Source organism: Atractosteus spatula, chromosome 11 (assembly GCF_055471065.1).
Source record: "Atractosteus spatula isolate fAtrSpa1 chromosome 11, fAtrSpa1.hap1, whole genome shotgun sequence".
Lineage (NCBI taxonomy): Eukaryota > Metazoa > Chordata > Actinopteri > Semionotiformes > Lepisosteidae > Atractosteus > Atractosteus spatula.
In genome coordinates this window covers 8,913,430-8,937,066 of record NC_142716.1, presented here as the reverse complement: position 1 = coordinate 8,937,066, position 23,637 = coordinate 8,913,430, and the positions used below count along the sequence as shown (strand labels likewise).

Sequence of the window (23,637 nt, the reverse complement as noted above, 5' to 3'; positions counted from 1 at the left end):
GGAGGAAGGCCAGGTGCACTTATCTGACAAATTATTTTTTGGGTGCATCACTTTACAAAGTCTACACATAAACATGAGCAAACTGTGGGTGGTTCACACAGAGAACCAAGAATTAATTGCTGTAAACACATGGGTACTGTATACTGCTTAAGGTTGTACTGGGAGCAAACCCCCAACTAAACTGGACAAGGAGTTTGAAGGAAAATTGACAATCTAGCAGAAACAGACAGAAAGAGAGGACATATAAATCATTATTAGACTGGTACTCCTAGAAATAATCGATACCAGGACCCTATAGCTGCATGGTAACAGTGTCACAATGATACTATACCATCTCAACTAAAAGTATATTTTACGGATTCTAATACAGAGCGCTCCTTTTCATCCAAAGATGGCCATAATCATATTTTTTAAAAACTTCTGAAGCTAAGAACCTCTTGTTTCCTGATCTTTTACTGCATTCCTGATCTTTTACTTTTGTAAAGTGTATAGCAGTAGGGCTAACCGTTATGATCGTCTTCTATGCAAATACATAATAAGTGGTAAATAAAATGAATAATTTATGGTAGCAGTTGGCATCACTAACAGTTACTGTGCTGTCCTGTTCAATAATTTCAGATGTAGCAGCCCCTAAAGAAATTATTTTGGTAATAAATAAATCATACAAAAAATAATAGCCCAGGGCATCCCAGAATTAAATGTCTTGTTTTTTATTTGTAAAAAAAAACTTTTCATTTAACAGATTCAAGCAAAACATTGGATGAAATGGAACATTTTGATAAAAAGTCTCAAAAGTTGATTGAAAGTGAACAGCATTTAATTTGATGGCACAGAACTTAGTTTATATGCTTAAAAAGGAGAGAATTTAAGTCTCCTTTAGGCAGCACTTACAATAATCGCCTATTTTATCGAGTGAAATTATTTAGGAGTATTCATCTAATATGGAAGTGCGGTCCCATAATTTATATCCAAGAAACACTTCTTGCCTTGCACTTTACATATTAATAAATTCTAGTTTTAAATATTCATGCATTATAATCCTAAGTAATGAATATTCTATAAATCCTGTAAAATCATAAAAAATTATATATGTGATACAGTAAACAGCAAAGTCGTTAATTTTGCGTCAGTACAGTAGCTAATAAATTACTACTCAAGTTTTTTTATTTCTTCTTTTTAAATATTTAATATTTACACAGCAGAAATTTCAATACTGTGGAAAAAATATCTTTTTGTCACAAAGCATTGATTTATTTAAATAATAAAATGTACACGAGGACAAATTTATCATGTTTCTCTTCAGCAAAGCCCCACTTGCAGTCCTGTATTGACCTTCTCTCCTCAAGTGGAAAATGTACAAGTGAAACAAATCCATGCTGCAGTTCAACAAAAGGAAACCCTAATAATGTTTGACAGAGTCTAATCTACTGTTGTTACAAAATGTTTAAGTAAGAATAGGAAAATAGACACCAGCATTAAACTTGTATCTGTCAACCTGCTGATATATCTCATCATACACAGTGCACATGACTGCCCATATATTCAAAAAGCTGTGATTTCTCTTTGCATTATGGATGAAATTTATTATTAATATCATTATTAATATGTATCAGGTGTAGACGTGTGCTCTATTATCGCTTAGGGCGTAGTGTAATTCTGAACATTGCAATAACAACATTATTAAAAAATAAAAAGACTTGCCTAGTAGTAACTATGTTCAGCATCATTTGTTCAAAAAGTAAAGGATATCTGCATATTCTATCTTTGAAAACAGTGCAAAGAATGATAGTTTCTTTTGATCTTTGTTTCAAATAAATATTGATAGTTTTAATAATAATGTTAGCCCTTTCCTATACCTACTGCATGCTGAATAGCGTTACAAAGGAAGATAAGAACAATGTTAAGTGATTCATGTCTTTATTTTTACAAGAGAATGTCTGTGTAAGTTTCGACAACTGCATATTAAAAATAAAAGTACAAAACTGTAGCAAAAAGGTCAAGGTTTCATGCAGCACTGGCATTCTTTTACTGTTTTGTGTCGTACAAGAATGCTTTGAATACCATGAAAGCTAAAACAGATTTTTTTTATTTCAGCTTTCATAAAGCTTCTGATTTGCCCAAAAGGCATAATCAATGTCAAAATAAATTGTTTAAATATCATTAGAGAAAAAAAAATTGCTTGCCTATATTACAGCATGACAAACTAAATCTTTTGAAAGTAGATAAATTTCACACAATCATACAGCCAATACATGAGAGATGAACAATGCACCCAGTGGTTATATGTGTATTCGCAAACATATTTGGAGTTTGCAGCAATCAGAAAAAATATAAAAGGCTTCAATACAATGGATAGACAGACAAATGGGTAATATTACTTCTTCGTGTAGCCTGATCTCTGAAGGTGATTAAGGCTGGACCTGTGCAGTACTGGAATGGGAGTCCAGGTTAGTGTTTTAAGTTTATGTGAACTTAAGTAAGTATTATAGAGTACATGGCAGTTATCCCTCTGTACCAGACTTATCAAAGTAATACCCTAGTAAGGTGACAAAGGACACAATACCATACCAAAGGACACAATACCATAGGAGGTGTCATTCTTCATTATAAATGTTACGGTGGTATTCATTAAGACTAGGGGTGCTAACACTGGTTCCACTCTGGACAGCACTTTGGCCTTCCTAATTTTGTAATTCAATTGGTGGAGAATTTTTCACTTCTCAACCAATTTGTTGTGTAGTGGAGCTGTTGGTGCAGAACAGTTGCCGCTTACTGTACCACACTAATGGGTGAATGAAATAGGTCCCCCTCCTGAACCTTCTGAAAGGGATTTTTGGGATGAAAACTTAAGCAATTATTATCATGGATTACAAAGAGATAATACTACCACTTTAGCACAATAAAATGCTGTAAATGGAAGACAATATTAAGAAGATTAAAGGAACAAGTAAAGTTTTATTCCATGCTGAAAAGAAAAGAAACACAACATTTGGGGGCGTGGAGCCTCCTTCGGGTGTCAACACGAACTTCTTAAGATAATTAATACTTACTGTATAATATTAAGAAAACTAAACAATTATACACACTTTGTGTCCCTTGAAACATAAAGTACATGAATGGCCAGAGTACTGTAATTAAAGACTCACATTCCGTGGTATTTTGCAGCAATTAATTATATTAGTCTGCTGATTTTTTTTAGTCACCAGTGCTGAATTTTATTCATCACGGTCATGAAGATCAATAATTCACAGATGAGAATGTGGCCAACTATACATTTCAATCAATACCTCATATAAATCTTCTTTACCATTTTTTCAAACTGAAATAGCCAGTTTTACAATAACTAGTAAATAGCTAATAACTTTTTAATAAACAAACTTTTATTAACATTAATATAAGGTGGATTTTTGATCAGCAAAGGATAAAGATCAAGAATTTATACAGTATATGTTTTTGTGATTCACATTTCCATGCATTGTAAACATAAAATTTGAATATACTGTAACCACATCTATTTGAAATCTCAATAATGTTGTTACTGTAGCTATCTGGAATCTAATATAAAAGCTTTGGCACAACACACAATACAAAGTCTTTGCTTATGTAAGCTAAGTTATAGATGTTAGGAAATGTTTACAAGACTTATTTACAGACAATTAAAGCTTAGTGAACTGTGTAACATTCAGTAAATGTACTAACATAATGGATATATAAAATAATCTTCTAAATTCAGTCCATGGGCATAGCTAAGCTCATTCCACTGGGAATCTCTCTCCCTGCTTTATTGAGAAAAGAAAACTGAAGGATGTATCAGTTTTGCATTCCCAAAGTATACAAAGTCTTCACTATCTTGAATAAAACTGGTCACATAAAGTATAAAGGTAAAAAAAGGTGAAACGTCATGCCGCAAATACCTCTGATGTAAATTAACCTTGAGCAAGCCAAAAAATAAAAAAATGCATTTTTCATCTAAAAGAAAACTTTTCAACATTCTTCAAAAGAATCCAAGTAAATTAGGACTGTTCCCTTCTTTTTCCTTAAAGTATCTGCATTGCTTAAACTGATAAGATTTTGTAAACATTCACAGGACGATTAGTGAAGCAGGAGGTCTTGCCTTTTCGTCATCTAATCAATAGTTGCTCCACACGGGCAATAAATTACCTTGACCTGCCTTATCTCTGGAAATACAAGAACATCAGGGACTTAGTATGCAAAAAGAATATTGTGAAAAACTTAACTCTTTTCCCCATGCAGCTTCATTTTCAGAAAGAAATCCCATCTACCGCTACGAAGAGAACAATTAAGCATGAGCTGGCAATTCTGTGGCATAAGCTTAGTCTTCTCCCAGAATCAATAAAGGAATTTCCACATATTGATCTGCTGTTAGCGAAATAAAGCAATGGTCTTTGGGTCAGCAATATTAAATATAGAATCAGAATATCATTCAGTCTCCTATATAATTAGACACAGTACAAGAGAACAGATCACTGAAAACTACCACATTCCCAAGAGAATTGATCTATTTAGCTAAGTACTTGAAAACCACTATATTCCACATCAGAGTGTGAAAAAAAGTGTAACATGCAAAGTAAATTACAATTTGAAAACAGTCATTATTTATTTGAATTGATATCAACTGTGACACTTGTTGTACCTGGCAACATTAGGTTCATATTTAAAATGCAATATATATGCACTGTATACAAAACAGAACACAAAAATAAGATTGCATATTTTAAGGTTTTATTTAATATTACAATTAACATTTAAAGAAATATAAAAGCTTGGTCTATCTTTTTGTAGGTGCACAAACAATACAACTGTACCTATCATTTTAAATCTTTAAGTATTTGTTCATTAATAGTTACGGTCAAGATATTTACATTTATACTAATCATGACTGCTGTCATATTTTAGTACTATATGTATTAAAACAATTGTATGTCAAGAGGATAAGGAACATTTTGGAATGGTTAAAAATGCTGAAAAGTATCGAGTATTGTGGGAGAGGTGGTGGTGGAGATTAGAGCAAAAACCGACCACTGTAAGAGGAGGACTATCATTTCTGAATACCAAAAAGCAATAAATATTCTAAATCATTTAAGGACTCTTGCATATTTATAGACATTTTATCTACATACTCCTCTGCAGTATCCAGTTGCTGTTATTGACCATTTCACTTTATTCTGGGCAAATATGGTAATTGAATTATTATATTTAAATGTATAAATTTCACTATATTCTTGATTACTGGGAAAGGAAAGAAAAACACCAAACAGAATATCTATCCTATTTTTCTTTAATGTCTCCCTCTTAAACCCTTTCTCACCTCCCCCAAGGTGACAATCCTCCTCTCTACCCAAACCAGGTAAAGGCCTCAATTATCCCCCCTCATACAGTTTCATTTAGGGGTGGGCTCAACGGTGGTTTGGCTGTGTCAATCACTGCTCCCCAGCCCAGAATAGTCCCCTCTAATTTCCTATAGACCCATACAATAAACAACATTGAGAAAAGAAAGGCTTCACTGAAATAAGGGGAGGGAACACAGAGACTGTCACTGCAGAGCAATCATCCTCTTAACAGCAGCGATGCCGGCCAGCCAAATCTGCCTTTGCTGTTCAGACAAATCAAGTGATGAATCATTATTCCACAGAAGGTTCAACACAGAACAAGAGATGTTTTTCCCCAGAACTGCAGACAAAGTTGAAGAGACCTGCCCCAGACTACAGACTACTGTGAACATTCTCACATCAAATAAAAAAGTATACACCGTACTCTGAGGGCACAGAGCACATAAAATTAAGATTTGATCCATATCAGTATCAACTGATGATCAGAATTTTCTTGAAAAAACAAAGACTGTTCCAAACAGTATCCCAAGAAATCTAAAACAGCTACTTTATGTTGCTATTCCAAATAGCTCTGATTACCAGATATCAGTGGTTTAGAGGAGGGTATGAGAAGATACCAATTCTGGTGTTCAACATCTCACATTCAGCATATTACATAATGGATGAAACAGAAGCACTACACCACAGGGAACACCTTATGCACTACTGAACAAACACATAAAGAAAGGAGGAAGTACCCAGCACATTCTAATCATACTGAAGATCCTGGAATATAGAAAGATATTCGTTTTTCGTAATGTTTGCCAGAATGTGAATCCTCCCATTAGGTCACCTGAGGGAAAACCAGTGGATGATCACCAGATAACAGGGCAGCATTATGAATACCACTATCTTTCAATATGAATGTGCTTCACCAACAGTGATAATATGTAACCAAATAAGAGGTAAGAAGACCCTATCATCACTTTCACCACTTAACGAAAAAGCCCGAGCAAATAAGGTCTATCTGTTGTGAAAGACTGAATTTTCTTCTGGTCATCACCTAAAAACAGACACATCAACATTAAACTAAACTATGACTTGGAGCTGTATAAACAAATTTAAAGTTACTAAGATACAGATACAATACAACTAGGGGCTAGAAAACAAAGAGAAATACAGAAATAGGCTGAGTGGATTAATCAATAATTAAAAAAACATAACCCACCCATATTGTACAAATTGTGCCAAGAATATACCCAAACAGTTGGTGTAATTACAGGCACCTGAATTATTTGTTCTCTGGCACAGCTTTGGGGAAAGGACTAATAAACCAGGCACACTGGGTTAAACAAATACAGTATGTATTAACAATGACAATGACACTCTAAATAACACACAACATAAACTTAAAACAAACAAGTTGTTCTATTTACAAACAAGGCGTCTCAGAGTCTTACATCCGGAACAACTAAAAAAAAACAGACTGCTACCAAGCATTCAAATCCTATATAATGTCTAACGCGGCAAAAAGAAAGATAAACCTGCTTTCTATACCAAACAGAATTTAACCTAAAGTTAATTCCCTCCTACTGTATAAACCAGGATCTCTCATTATAATTTGGATGGAAACCTCTCTAAAAATTCTAAAAATTCATCCACAAAACAGAAGACAGAAAAAACAAGTTTTTAGCCTAGGAATTATCTATACAGAAAATCACCTAAAACCAACAGAAATGGCAAGCTCTCATAACAAGGTTCAAGGTTCAACTCGAATCTGGCTGATTAGAACAAGGACCTCCCAGCTGGCACTGTCTCTTCTTCTCTCTCCTTGTATCTTGCTGTCCGTCCTCTTCCTTCATTCTCTGCCTGCCTGCCTTTTTTATCTTCTATTCTGTCTGTTGATCATTCTTCATTTGCAGACTTTCATTTAACCAGAACCTGGCTAACCAGGAGATTCCTATGATCAATGCGTCTCAGACCCCCTTCCATTTAATAAATAGCTCAGTTCCTTTTGTTGCTTTGAAGCTCTGGAGAACTGCAAATGTTGACACTAGTTAGATGTTTGACTACTGTCCCTAGATTCTTGAGACAGCACAATAGCCACTTCCAATAACTGTAACCATAAAAATCCATGATGTATTTCTCACAGTACAATGTATGGTACTTACTGCAATATACAGTATAACATGTGGTCATGCATGTTGTCATGTATTAACATAAGGCCACAATTATGCACAAAGTTAGCTGAAATATTTGGCAGGAAAAGAATGGTGTCTCTATAGGATTATGCTGTCAAGGAGCCATAATATACACTGTGATCTCCATCCACCCAGCTTTGCAAACCAAATCATTACATCTTCACTGATAATTTGTGAATATATCAGTATATATACAGTATATATGAGGATTCCACAATTTCTGGGGAAGAAGCGGAATTTATATCATTTGTTGAAATTGTCCTCTGGCCTCCTAAACCACTTTTGACACTCCAGATCTAGCTGCTCTGTTTAATGAAGGCACCCAGATACCATCTACAGTAGATCAGGTTTTTTCTCCAAACTGAGCGGCCTGGAAAGCATGAAAATGGAATGGCACCTTCGAAAAAATCTACATAGTTCAGTGGCTCAGATGGAAGACAATGTCCATGGGTCAGTAATAACCCAGTAATTGTATGGGCAACATACAGTACATACATAAAGCAAAGTATTGGCAAATCTTTGATGAAAACGTCTTTTGAACTAAAACTGGCATGAAGATGCACCTTTAAACAGGACAATAATTCCAAACACATGGCCAAGGCTACACTGGACTGTCTTAAAAATAGAAAACTGATTGTCCCTGAGTGGCCCAGTCAAAGTCCTGGCGTAATCAGGAATAGACCTGAATTCTATTGAGGGTCTCTAGAAAGACTTGAAAACTGCTGTCCATACTGTAAGTGATATCCGTGCATCTTGAGAGATCTGAATAGTTGTGCGATAATAACTTTAAATATTTAAAATATTTAATTTTTCTCTTCAGTTTTGCTAACATTTACTGTAACCTATCTTTCCCTTAGAAGTATTGAGTTTGAGTATTCGGGTTTTGAATAAAATAGCTAGTAAAAATGTGTATGAACCATTTCGTAAAGTCTCAAATTTTACACATTACACAGAATAAAAGCAGGTATTTAAGTCAAATTGAAAGTTAGCAGGTAAGTACAATACTCTGAGAAATATATAATGGATTACATAGAATCACAGAAATATATCAATGCAACAGATTTAAATGCCAGTTAAGGTTTAAATTTGTTGCACCCCGCCACCACCCCACCAGTACCACGAACCAGAGTACTCCCTGCAATGACTGTAAACTTTGACTCGTTGGAATTTCAGTGAACCTTGGTGTTCAGCCCGTCAATCAGGATAATGGAGAAGGTTAAAGTTTAGCACATGGAGTTTATCAGATCCAGTCAAACATCCACAATAAGTATGATCTGTTATGGGAATTTCACTAAGAGACCAATGATCCAGCAAGGAAGCATCTTCTAAGAGTAGTTGGAGGGATTATCCCATTCGAGCCCTTCGAGTGTGCGAACTAATGAAGTGTGGCAGAAGCGTGATCTGTCCTCAGGTTTATTCAGATCATCCTACAGATTTTGACCATTTGGAAATGGTACTTAACACCTCTTTTACTCTAATGTACCCTGCTTTCAGCATGTTGATATAAACATGGTAAGTTTCTCCATGGTCTTAATCAGAATGGCAAAATAATTTTGGAGAGAGAAAAGCAAAATGCTGTTACATTGTACTGCCTCACTGCCTAGGCCAAAGGTCCATGGTCATCTGCACTACCACACTGCATAAAGTGCTAGCTGTGGGTCCAATCCCCCCGAGTAGACACTTCTTTAAAATACTTTATATGCAGCATAGTGTAAGGAGAAATCATTTTATTTATATTAGCACAAAATGGGTGCTTGCAAAGAGAACAAAATGTACAGAAAATTAGGTTTAAGTTATGTTATGTGTTGTGTAAGATGGAAGACTAATGAGGAACATATGAGAAACTAATGAGGAACAACCATTACCTTGTGCTTATCACGAGCTTCAATTTCACTGTCAAATATTCAATTACTCCATGAAAGGGAACAAAAATGTGTCTTTTAATTGTGACATTAAGTGACCTCTATATATATTATATCAAAAGAAGAACTTTTAATGAAGCTAATTAATGCTGAAATTATTTAGTTTAACAGTGCCCTATTAATGTAAAAACATACAAAATCATTCCTGGGTCTTTTTGTTCAACTTAAGTCTTTGCTTTGATGAACACTATCAATAACAGCTTGCTTCTCAGGGTGAGACTTGAAGACCACAAATACAGCATTACGTTACATCAAACTTACAAATAATGTACTTTGGAAAATTTGTTAAATTAAATTTTCTCTGTTTCTGCAGTGAAAACAGACGGAAGTTGAATCACCAAAAGAATAAGCATTTATTATTCTACAAGGTCACCTAAAATAAAAAAATACACACAAGAATAATAATTACAATCAACCAATTTCAAAAGGTATGTGAAATAAAAAAAAGATCTATTTTATTCATGTTGGTATATGGACAAAAAACCTTCACCATTAATGGCTTAAGCAACAGCAAGCATGAAGATGGGCCAAAAAAAGGATAGAAGGAGTGTAGATCTGTCTCCTTGGGGATGAGGTGCTTTGAGTGACCTCCAGCAATGAAGGCTTCTGAAGCTGCTGCAGCATAATCTGCTGTAAGTGATGTATTCATGTGGTTGCTGATCAAACAGGGCAAAGTGAATGCCAAGAACTGTTAAATCAGAAACAGAGCAATCTGGATGTGAACCTGCATTTGTAACAACTAAACCTCGAAGAGAATCACAATGTGTCAAGTTAATTGCATGGTAATCTCTGCTTCACCTTAGCAATGCAGAGTGCTTGATTCTTGTGCTGAGTGCTTGAATTGCATGGCTCATGAGTGTTACCCAAATTCATCTGCTCATCAAAGATAATATACTGATGTTAAAAAAAATAGATGCAACCCTTACAGTAGGTCTGATGGATTTCATCAAAGATTTTAAACTTAGATGTCTAAAGAATGTGAATCGGACTAAGTTTCATTATGAAACATGACACATTGCCAAAATGATACCATTACAAAATCCTGGCAGTGTTTTAACAGCCTCAGCTACTGTACAGTATGTCACTGTGGGATTTTTTTCTTTCCTTGTTAGATTCCTTTCCACATCATCTTACTTCTCCATCTCATTAACTGACAATAACACAACAATTATCATAATATGCACCATGACATCTCCACATACAAAATAGAACCACCTTCTGGAATGAGTTTATCAGCTTTCAAAAGACTGAGGTTGACTGGTATTTGGATGCCATAAACGGTAGGAATGGTGTTGTTTCACTAGTAAGTAATCTTTTGGCAAAGAGGTAAAACTGACGACTTGTTCATTAAAATTCTTACAACATTGTGCATAAATGTAGGAGTGTTATCTTCCGTGTCCAAGCTAAATACTCCTTTTGAATTGCAAAATCTGACCTACATAAAGTTCCCTCTTATTTCAACTGGTGAAGCAATTTGTTTTTTACCTGATAAAAACTAAGAACCATTACAAAGGAGAGAAGGCTATTTGGCCCTTCAAGGCCCGTTTGGTAGTAAATAACTAATTGATCCAAGAATCTCATCCATCCATTTCTTGAAAGGAGCCAGTTCTGCTTGTGTAGTGGGGCTGCCAGTGATTACTCAGTGGTTGATGAAACAGGTTCCCTCCTGTATTTAAATTGCTTTGGATCCTTTGGGATGAAACGTACCACAATGCAATTATTAACTATTTTACTGTCATCCAAAGGGTCTGTCGAAGTGAAAACAATATTTTTTAATGAATAAAACACTTCACTGTTTGTACCGCGCGAACGTTAACTATGAATTGCATGCAGATCATTTTATGCAGATGGATAATCACAGTCATTCTACCAATGCCTGGGTTATTTCTCCCTAGAATCTCTCATGCTGTAATCACTACAGTCTGAAAACAATTACACTGATAGATCAGACAGATTTAACCGTCCTAGGCCAGTGTGTCGCCAAGACCTGTCCCTCAGAGTGCCAGGTTCCTGGTTTCTCTGGATATGTCTGCTGATTACTGAAGCAGAAAATCTCATTCTCCAGGCAACTTCTCTCAGAGACAGGCTGTCTTCAATCATGCCGATAGCAGGCAGGCGATCTTCATTACACATACAGGGACATGGTCATATGTTTCAATGCTTTGCATTAATTAAAATCTTGTCTTTTTGAAAGGCTGCTTATGCAGATTCTTAAGGCATTTTGGCAATTTCAACTCAAGTACCAGACACTTAACACCTGGTGTTATAAGGAAATCACATAACGCAAGTTCAACCTTTTGTTATCCTAAGAAACGATACTACACCATCACTATTTAAAAAAAACTTTGTAGGTCCCCCCAAAGAGCTATTGATGTAAATCTTAAGACACATTTACAGTACCTAACTTTACTACAGAAATCACTCAATTTAAGATTAACTAAGAACAAACAATATGACACTTACAAGTAAAGAAGGAAAGGTTAAATATCATGTCATGTTAGAAATACAGTATTTTAATGGTGAAGAAAGGAAGCTGGAATAGAAGGGCCAAAGATCATGAACATTAAGTTGCTGAGAAAGAACTTTCTAAACTTAAGTAACATCTACTCTGAAGAATGTTATATCCTAAAAAAGAAACAAGTATTTTTCTCTCTAGAAACCTGAAAGGTAACAACTGCAAAGTCCTCACATTTGCTAGCCACAGTAGGCCACTGTACGTTTCCATGGAGATCTCACACTTCACTTACTGCTACATTAACATACAGGATGGGTCACCAGGCACTTTGCTTGGCCTGTTGATGCAAACATACAGTATCAACTACAGAAGAATGAAATTTGGCATGTAGCCATAACGGGCCATGTTTAAGGGTGGCCAAGCAGTGCTTATAAGAACCGGAGATTACCTACTCACCCTTAGTGTTTTTCTTTCTTTCACACCAACTGTACTACTGTACATCACATATTGTACAGCACAATTTAGTCATCAAATGCAACAACTGCTTGCAATGCAGGAGAACATTTGTCGATGCATCTCAAACTTTGTTTACATCAATTAAGAACTTAATAATGTTACAAATGAAGGGGAGCCATTCAACCCATTGTGCTCATTTTGCTGATACATGCAATATGTACATGATATTAGCCCTAATTTCTGTGATCTTAGCACACTAAAAATGTATTACATAAGGGACAGGAGAAAACTAAAGCTGTCTGATATCAGCAGTGCATTTGGTAAAGGGAGTTAATTAAGTAATGGGCAACATGAGCCAAAGCTTTACTAAATGCTGTTTATAAACTGTCCTGAATGTGTCAAGGTTTAAAACGATTAGCACAGAAACAGAAGGCAAATCAACCAAAGTGAAATCCTGCTCGGGTTCTACAATAGAGGGCCTCATCTTTTCCACAGTGAAACGAGGTTCAGCACACCATGGGTATTATAAGGAGTTCAGCCTGCAGGCAGGGGTATGAGCTCTATTGAGGGATTGAGTTTGTAGATCAAAATTGCACAAGATGGAGGGTCACATGCGATCAGGTGAAATGTTGTCCCCTGGGGACAGAAGTGCCAGTAAATTACACTGCACAGCACACAGTTGCACAGGGACATGCTATGACACTGCTGCTCACAGGGAACCCTACCTTGTGGTGACAGGAATGAAGATGATCCTTTTGTGTTGACTGATTAAAAGAGCAATCAAACCAAACTTAGCCAGGAGTGAAATTACTAGACCATCTATTCACATGTCACTCAGTATCCTGAGCTCCATGTTTGCTGAATACTGCCAATGAAGCCAACTGCCTCTACAAGACTGGTAATGCAACAGATGGCCAAAACTGCGCTCTGTGACTTTTCATATATAACACCAGATGCAGTCCTTTCTTCGGTGTTGTGCTGACTGATTTTCATTGAACTGACTTAATGCTGAAATTTCACTAAAACAACATAATAAAGACAAAATAAAATACAGTATAGCTTTTACATAATGTATTTTACTTGCTTCCATCATGGGATTTTTTTTATCAGAGTAGAAATTTACTTTCAGCTCCTAAGGTAGTTAAAAGGTAAAATTGCTGTGCAGGAACTCACATGACCTGCTGTTCAATGCCGAACACAAATGATAAGAAAACCTCTACTCAAAAAGCACTTTTAACCTCACACTTTGACCAGGAATAAAGAAATTCTGATCAGCAGCTCAAAGCAAAGCATTTCAGCTGGGTTAAAAATAAACAGAGTTAAATAACCAAGTGTATATAGACCTCTTTTCATCATCTCACAGAATATTCTTAGAAGCTACTTTATTTTAAATCATCATCATAAACTTTGATTTGTTTGTGCAAAACATTATGCCTGAACGTTCTGGTTATTTCTCTAGTTCTTTCTTAATGTACCATCACATTCCATACTAGAAGGAAAAAGTAAAACAATCCAAAAAAAAGTAAAATAATTATTCCTGGTTTAAATAATATATATATGTATAATACCTGTGAACACAAATTAAGAGTCATTTCTATCAGAGCTTCAAATTCTAATAACAAAATGAACTGACAAATGTTAAATGTAAAGCATAACGTACTTACTGTAATACTTGGGTGTTAATTTGCCAGGCTGAGGAAATGACAGTGCTGACCTTAGGACACACAACACTCCTGTCAAGGAATGAATCATGGAGCATGTTGCGACACAGAAGCTAGGGTGGAGGGTGGGGCGCCAGAAAAGATGTAGTTTTGTGCTGCCAGGGAGTACAGTATATATACGTATTGTAGGAGAACAGAAGGGCAACATTATAACTTGACCTCCTCCTGAACTTGTTACCAAATAACACCTTTTCTTATTTAAATAAGATGTTGTCTGTTTCTTCCCTTCAGAGAAAATAAAGTAACTAAACTATAGGAGGTACAGTATATCCAGTGCATAATACATTTTTTTTTTTACTTATGCACAGATTTAATTTATGTATGCCTATGCTTTATGTTATATACATACTGTACCATTCCATACCAATATTCTAAAAAAATAGCCTCATAGCAGCGTGTGTGACTGAATGATATTTTTAAAGTCATGAAACAAATCACTGTCGTGGCATAATGCAATGATCTAACTTGACTGCCAATCTGGACAAAGCAACCCAATCAAAATAATATGATTTAAAGTGCAACATCCTGCAACACTGAAAACAGTTAAAAAGTAAAAAAAGTTGAGAATTCACAATAATTTAGAATGCGGGAAGTTATTTTTATTAGTGGAGCACATCAGCAAATTATATTACAGAAACATTGATCTAACATGTTTCAATATTTTACAATGTAAGTCCTATATTATTCCTCCATACTGTATACCATACTTAAATATATAGACTCAAAGTTTAAAAAATAACACAGGTGACTATTTTAAAATATACAGTTGTCATTATACTGTAGCTACAGTAGTTATCTTTATATTTGATTAAAACAGTCTCGATTCATTAAAATACACACTTTTTAAATTAATCAGATTTACATATCAGTAGTTTTAATTTGACTTTTTAATGTCAGACCATAGTTTTTAATCAGGGTTCCTATGAAAAATGGAGGTTCTCACAGCAATCACAGTCAGGATTAAAACACACAGAATGCCTCTTTGTATAAATTCTGCCTTTCTCCTATTTTTTTAATGAACACTAATTGCAAACTGGGATAATTTTAATGAATTTTATGCACATAAAGGCACACATGCAGTACTTCCAGAAATTGAAATATTAAAATTAAACTTTTGACAGGAATCCAAAAAAATTACAATTTAATTGCTCCAGAGCTGGCAATTATTTGGACATTTAGAAAGGTGCTTCTAAGGCAGGCTGAAATCATTTAGACTACATCTTATGCGCACTATGAACAGTGAGGTCACAGCACTGTTGCCACTGCACCATAAGTAAATATGCTAAAAAAAGGCAGAGTACCCACTTACATCCATATTATACTGGAGGTAGTTTGTGTCACTAAACCATGGAATATTATATCTTTACTAAATTCAGTCGTCACTTGCGTGTTAAGGATGAACTGTAGAAGGTACACTTCAATTCAATCAAGGCTGTTCTGGCTTCATCCAGAATAACACCAACATCTTCAGCAGTAAAATAATCCTTCTCATCTTTCTAAACTAGTGATCTAACAACACATTTTCTAATATACAGCCTCAGCTACAGCTTCTAATATACAGACAAGTTTTAATATCCTAAATTAATTGATCAAAACACTCTAGGCAAATTACTAAGCCAATACCAAAAACAAATGTGATTTTCTTTTAGGGCAGCACACTACATTAATATGGGTGGTGCATGACGCACTGTTCAGAATTGCTGCTTTGCAGTGCTGGGGTCTTGGGTCCAAGACCTGGGGTGCTATTTGTGTGGAGTTTGTCCTGTATGTCCTACAGTACCTGTGTTTGCATGAGTTTTCTCTGGGTGCTCAAGTTTCCTCCCACAGTCCAAAAATATACTGTTAGTTAATTAGCCTCTGGGAAAATTTGCCCAAGATGCGAGTGTGGACATCTCTGCCCAGTGATGGACTGGTGTCCTGTCCATGGTCTACCCTGTCTTTCATACACTGCTCACCAGGATAGGCTCCAGCTTCCCTCCGACTCTGAATTGGAAAAATTGGTTAGAACTGGATGAATGTAAAAATTAACATTACATTCCATGGATTACAGGTACGACAGAACGTGTTGTAAATATCAGCCTACTGTATCTGTGTCCTCCATTGTGTGTTTGGTGTTGTGTTACAGTGCATCCTAAAGTTTCCCTGTGTCACAGCTGATCATTTGAATAAAGCAAAGAAGTAATCTGACTTGTATTTGTTCAAACAAAAGATGCCATGTACTGTTTGAGGTCAGAGATAACAGTAGGGTCCTGTGAACTCTTCAGTGCTCTCACTCTTTATCTTGAAGTTACCAAGGACAGTCAGCTAGATACAGGGACACACATATTGGCTGAAAGCAAAAATTATCTGATGGCATTACCAAAATGTGAAATACAGCAAGGAACCACAAATGATTAATCTTGATTGGGTTAGGGGTATCAAAAGTGGTTCAAGCAGTGGTTCAACCAACAAACAGTTCAACCACAGGGTTAAAAGAACAGTCTGAGCCCTGTTGACAAGATAACATATTATGAAAATTGGCTACAGTAGGTCATTAATCAACTGAAAATGGAATTCTCCAAGAAATGGTATAAAGTACAACTGGGACTAGGAACACTTGGGTTGGTCAAGGTATTCTTGGTGTATTGTGTAGTAACCAACAGAATTTCTGGACAGCTGTGATTTCCCTTTGCTGTTCCAATTATAGGTAACTCTGTTATGTGTGGGAATCACAACATAAAAATGAAATGTGGGGGATGAAAATATATACAGTCTTCTTTCCACCATTCCAGATGCAAGAAAAATGTGGTTATAGCCCAATGACAAATTGAAAAATTAATACAGTATATACAGTATACTGTATATGACAGCCAATCCAGTGCAACTCTGATTGTGCACAAACACATACGTGAAAGCAGCTGGTAGCAGGAGCAAATATATTGCTTGATACGATAAACACAATAAGCAAATATTCATCATTAAACTCATCTCTTCATGTTTAGACATAATTTTAGAAACTTGATCTGCTGAACAGATTCAGCCTTAATTAGTGCATCCTTGCTATAATACTTCAAAGACATACTGAGTAGAAAAACTGAGTTTCTACTTTTTTCCACTTACAATGAAGTGCATAGATGGTCAAAGGTGGCCTGATAAGAGTGTACTTTGCCAGTGAGATTGTAGTTATCTGGCATGACAACATACTAATGCAATAGAAAACGTAGTCAAATTAATAGCTTAAATGCCAGCAATTAACCTCAAAGAGCCTAGTTTTGGTACAATTTAGATTAGAATTATGACTGAACAAGATTGCAAAAATTGAAAGTACAGTCACATCATGATTATGGATTATAGCAGCATTAATGTATTGAATTTGATTCTATTGTGGACACATGGCTCTGCTCTACAAAACTACAAAAATATGAGCATACTGCAGTTCAGTTTGGTCCAAGTAAGTAGTGCTCAAGTGTGAAACTCAGAAACCTCTGTCCTTCATCAACTGATTCAAAGCCTCATATTATCTCTACCATGTCATCACTGATTAGTGCTTGCCACAATGATAATACTGCTGTTGTTCCAGAACTTATTTTACTTGCCCCTGCCTTTCCTACAATAACATTTCACACAAGGGTTTATCATTAGTCAACTGTGCTTTGCAGTTTGAAAACCAAACGGCAACATCCTGCAAAAGTAGACTTAAAATGTCCTCTTGTCAATGATCATGGGTTTCTCATCTTTCAGAACAAGATTCCTGGGAAACAGGGAATCTGTGATTAGTCTTTGTGCTTCTTAATGAAAAGGGGATGATTTAAGGTCTTTGGAAGGTCATGAAAACTTTTTTTCAATTTCATAAGAAACAAGAAAACAACAATCGGGTACCAATCTTTGAATTAAACACACACAAAACATAATAAAAAGTGAACTAAAACCAAAAATGCCATAATAAATAAAGTGATATCTATTACCAGTTCTGTCCTACATAATGAAGGTATGGAATAGCACTGAAAGTATGGCAGTATTCTTAAAGCTTTCATAATCAACTTTGGATATATATAAGGAAACTGCTTCTTCTCCAAACAAAGTCAATCACTATTGACCACCAAGCTTCCTCCTAACCTAATCCACACACAAAAAAGTGTTTTATGCAACTGCTATAATCCAAATGCACTGTTTTTAGAAAATAACACTGAAAGCAAAAAAAATAGCAGGTCCTCCTTAAAAAGAGGTGAATAAAGATCATACACTTTCTTCTGGTAGTATAATATTACTCAACCAAATATTGTTCAATGCACTTCTCACTACAGACAGTGCACGTTCCTGCAAGTACAGCAGGCCTGCCTATGTGTTAATGAAAATAAAATGTATGTAGATGTTCTTGATTAGACAGATTTAGTTACTTTCTTTTAGCACCTTCTGCATGACAGATGGTAGATACTGATAATGTTTGCCATTGATATACGTTTATATTGTAGTGGAAGCAGAAGTATTTTACATCCTAAGTATGCCAGGTTTCAGGCAATGTTGTGTAAAGTTGCTGCCTCAGACTATTGGCTGAAATTACTGTAATTAAATGCATTATTTATTGCCAACTATATTAATACAAAAAGACGAACAATACTTATACCAGACCTGCATATAAAGCACAATAGATTAACAATTAACTTGTCAATCAATATAAACCTTTTACATTATTTCATTTAATAAAATTCAAGATATTTAAAAAATATTTTGGGGCATTTGACATTCTAGGGGATACAGTTCTGTATCACTCTCAACAAAAAAGCTTTGCACTGACACAGCGCATTTCTTAGCTTTTGTTCCTAATTCATTATTCTTAATCAATCAAATAGTAGAACACAGTTAACACGTCTCTACGTATTATTTTCATAGGTCTATGTACTTGCTTACTTGAACATATAATACTGTTTTTTGTAGCCTAAAATTTAGGTTTATGAACTCCTAAAACTCTCTGTTCTAGCATACTGTATACAGTATGCGACTTGAAGAAATATACTGTACAGTACATGTGGTCAGTGGACCTTAGCCCACTGCCGTGCTATTTATACAGTACCTTATTCAAAGCACATCAAGTAAGAAGCTGGAAACATTTTCAAACAAAAATTCGAAAACGCGTATTTAGCAGACGAAAACAACATTTTATATGTAAAAAGTAAACTCACAGTGTAAGACCTTATGTAATTTGAGTATGAATCGTTAATCCTTGTAATTTTTGTAAGTAATTCGGTAATTTATTTTTTTGCAAAATAATTTCTAGTTATGTTGTAAGAAACAAGAAACAACAGATGATTCCGATATGTGATTTTGGTTACTCCGAAATCCCCACGGGACAGGCTTTGAAGAAAAGCCACTAAACCTACCCTTAAAAGTTTGCTGATGACGAAATGAGTAATGAAACAACATAGTTGTGATGAACAGCGTTAACGGTCATTGCTAACAGCTTCCTTGTACAATTTGTAAATACACTATGGGAAAAGAGACATGTCAAGTGCAATCTAAGCACTCATGAACAAATGTGTTGTTTACAACAACTGTAACCTGGATCGTGATTTTCAGCAATTTAGTGTGAACTAAGGCTTAAAACACGAACAATCACATAGAGTAGGGGTGCATCATTCCCTGTGTATTTTAACTAAAACTGCATCTTGACATCAAGCGATTTAATCCGCCTTTGACACCTTTTTCATTTAATTTATGTCTGATACAAATATTTTCTTGCAACTACACGAAAACGACACTGTGCACATTTTATGACTAAACACACACAGCTCAGCACTGGACATTAACAGCAGTCAGCGTTTGACTGTACATTTCTGCTGGCTCTTCTATTTAGCTTCCTATCTCTGACTTACTGTACGTACAGTAAGTAAAACATGGAATACAAAGTAATCATAATTTTGTAAGATGCAGCACTATCGTGCCGAGGTTGTCATTAGCTGAAACAAATGTGAGAAAGTCTGTAACGTCACCCACCAATGTCAACAGCTACACTCTTGCAACAATAATAATAATAATAATAATAATAATAATAATAATAATAATAATAACTTGATTATTAAGGAAACAGTGACAGAAGTAAAGGTGACAGCAATAGAAGAGTTAGAGAGAGATGACTCTCAGAGCCCCAGTAAGATGTTTTGTACCTCAATGTCCCGGAGGTCCCTGCTCAGCATTCTAGCCATGCTTCGTTTTTTTTTTCAAGGAAATTGAGCTTTTAACGAAATAAACGAAGAACAGAAAACGCAATTCAACAGTCTCACTGAACTGTTTAAAGTCCTTATTGCTTCATCAAGTACAGAGTAGCAGGCAACATCTAAAAGAGAAGACTAATCCATTTAGTTCCGGGTTTTCCGTGTTTGCAACATCGAAATTTTTTTTCTGAGGTATGTTTTGGAGATTTGTTTAAGAAACAATAATAAAAAAAATCACTGACAGCACCGCACCGATTATTTGTGGTGCCAAAACAAACATCAGCTGTATTAAAGTAAAAGAAGTAATCCCGTTTCCGGTACTACAGTATTTTGGTTAAATCTATGCTGTGATTGTAATGGTAGATCCCAGAGTGAGGCATTCTGCTACAAACTTTACTGAACGTTTGTACTAGTGTTTTGTGTGGAGGGCGTATTACTAAAAGGTGGGAGGGCTTTGGCTGACTGAGCGGTCGAGTAGATAAGTTTTTTTTATGTAAACAAGTTCAGTCTAGTACTGTACGTTTGGACAAGCTTCTATATTCATGAACATTACCCAGCAGAACGTTTTAACGGACCACGATCAAAGAGATTATACAGTATATGACTTAGCTTTTCTTGGCTGTTTTAAATTATGTGCTATACAGTACCTAATCAGAAAATGGGAATTTGAGCTAATAATGAAAAGATACAGTAGTCGTCTGCTCAACAATGTATTGGACAGTTGTTATGTTTTGGTAACTTTTTTTGCGCAAGCAGAGAATAATCTACCTTTTAAATTACACTTCCTTTTTTTTTTGAATGATTTTAGACTGGCTAAAACACATACAGATGTATTGTCATGTCTTTTTATTACAAACAGTATGCAGTCATCCTAGGACTAAATGTATATTTGGCTTTCCACCTCAAATAATGACCTCAAGTACACGTTTCCAAATCAAATCTCTAGCCTATGTTATTTATTGTAAAAATACATATTCATACAATTATGTGTGACATTAATGAAAAAAGCAATCTTAAATATTTATTTCTAATATGTTGAAAACATTTGCTTATAATAGACATCAGTCCATAAAATGCTTGTATTATGCAACATTTGTTGCTATAAAACATGTTCAATACTTTATGAAGCAATATTGCAACACACAAGATTTTTGCAAAAAAATATGGTATAAGATTCAATAATCATCACTCTCATCTTTTTGCATTGAATAGGCATTGTCCAAAAGTATTTTTACTAAGTAAAAATCTCTTTTTTTATGTTAACTGATCACAATCAGGGGCACATGACAATTACACTCACTGAAGACAGGTGGCAGAAGGCAGCTGACCTAAAATTATTTGGTTTGATTTAATGAACTGATTTTTTCCCCCCTTTTATACTGTATTTAACAAGAATACACAATCTGCAAAACAATAATTGTGAATAGACCTCTAAAAAAACATTTTAAGTTCTAATCACTATTTCTGACATACAGAAAATAAATTTTATAATCACGTTACATACTGTAGAGGTGATATTTTCTTTAGGGCGGCAGGGTGATACAGTGGTTAGCATTGCTGCCTTACAATGCAGGGTCCTGGGTTTGAATTCAGGACGTGGGGTGCTGTCTGCAAGAAGTTCATATTCTCTCCTCATGTTCGCATGGGTTTCCTCCAGGTACTTCGGTCTCCTCCCACAGTCCAAAGACATACTTATAGGTTATTTGGCCTCTGAGAATATTGGCCTTGTTTGTGTCTGTCTGCCCTGCGATGGACTGGCGTCCTATCCAGGGTGTACCCTGCCTATTGCCTATTGTACGTCAGGATAGGCTCTGGCTTCCCTGCCACCCTGAATTGGAGGAAGTAGTAAGAAAATGGATGGATGAATTTTCCCCACACACACACACCATTTTTTTAGACCTACTGGAGTCATGAAAGCTAGCCACAGAGCAGCAGATTAACTAAAGAAAATTTACAGTTTTATGAAAAACTTATTTATTTATTTTTTTATTGACACATCTGTTATAGAAAGAGCTCTATCTTCCCCTAAAGCCCACCGCCATGTTCAATAATTACAGCTTGTGCATCTGTTATACCTTGAGTATTGTCAAGGCTTAACAGAGTGTTATAAGACTGATAACTTATGCTGCACAAAATATTGTGTGTAGAATCATACAGTGGTAGAAGCAAACACAGGGGATAAGGAGCAAAGTAAAAAATAAATCTCCAATTAAAGATAAACTTTTATCTTTTTTCATTTTTAGCGATTTCACAATAGTGTTGGATATGGTACTGTACATTCCCATAAAAATAATAAAATTAGACATTTTAACATGGTACAGTATGCAATGGTGCAGCTACAGTACGTTATTTCTTTATACAAACTGCATTCATTCTTTTGTATAAAATCAGATTCATCAATTAAAACATTCTTTAAATTAGAAGGTACTGTATTCCAGTATGCAGATTTTTCACTAGTGCTGTCTGTCACCTGTGTGATTCCAATTTAGAACCAAGAACTTGAGACACCTCTTTAGACAAAGGGTTGTATGAGTATGGGAAACGATAAACTGCCATGTTGTTAAAGCCCAAACACTGACTTGTTTTCAAAAACAGCTGGATGAGATCCTATTAGATACTAACTACTAAAAAGGCTGGATGGGTCTAATGACCTCCTTTGGTTTCTCAGCTTTCAAATGTTTTTTTTTTCTCTAATGTTTTTAGTCAGTTTTCTGTTTTTAGTTTTAGTTTTCTCTAATCTGTTTTAGACAGATTACATGAAAATTTACATTATATGGTTTACTTGCACTTTTCACCTTTTTATTCTTATATGCCATTGTCCATTCTAGACTATGGTAATAATATGAAGTTGTAATGCAGAAGCACAGATGCATGGACATACAGTACAGTACAATCCCAAGGCAGATTAAGAATTGCAGTGAGTTCCAATGAGTTTTAAACAAGTACTATGCCTCTTTTAACAGCTTGAAAATAATAGTAGATCCTTGATTATTCTAATTAGTTGGAAGCAGACCAGTGTCTAACTAAACTGATTATTTGATGACTGAAAGTCATCATTGAAACATACACTGAATAAGCAGCTTTGAACCATCAAATACAGTATGTAGAATAAAATACCAAATAAAATCAAGCCTAAAAAAGAACATCCTTCTCATGGATTATTCAGAGAGTGAAGCGTTTTGAAATCCAATATTATTTAGTTTCTCAGGTTGATCTTTGAAAACCAACAACAAATGATGTGTTGGTTATTACACACGTGTTAACATCTGTATGTGTAATTTGAACAAATAATGAATACTGCCACTTGCAGTATGACATTACTCACAATTAATCTCTGCACAAATGTTTCACATTTCTTAAAGGG

At 35.2% G+C, this 23,637-nt stretch overlaps 1 protein-coding gene across 2 annotated transcripts in view; it reads right to left on the bottom strand.

Moving 5' to 3' along the window:
* The window catches only part of LOC148823476 (dihydropyrimidine dehydrogenase [NADP(+)]-like), a 196,243-nt gene extending 175,572 nt beyond the window's left edge, over positions 1–20,671 (bottom strand). The window contains exon 1 of one of the 2 annotated variants that reach the window (XM_088927918.1): positions 20,226–20,671. In XM_088927918.1, the coding sequence (XP_088784044.1) occupies positions 20,226–20,264 (39 nt within the window). In that variant the 5' untranslated portion in view covers positions 20,265–20,671. The remainder of the gene's footprint in view (positions 1–20,225) is intronic. The other variant, XM_088927919.1, reaches the window with a different exon arrangement.
* Positions 20,672–23,637: the final 2,966 nt, after the last annotated feature.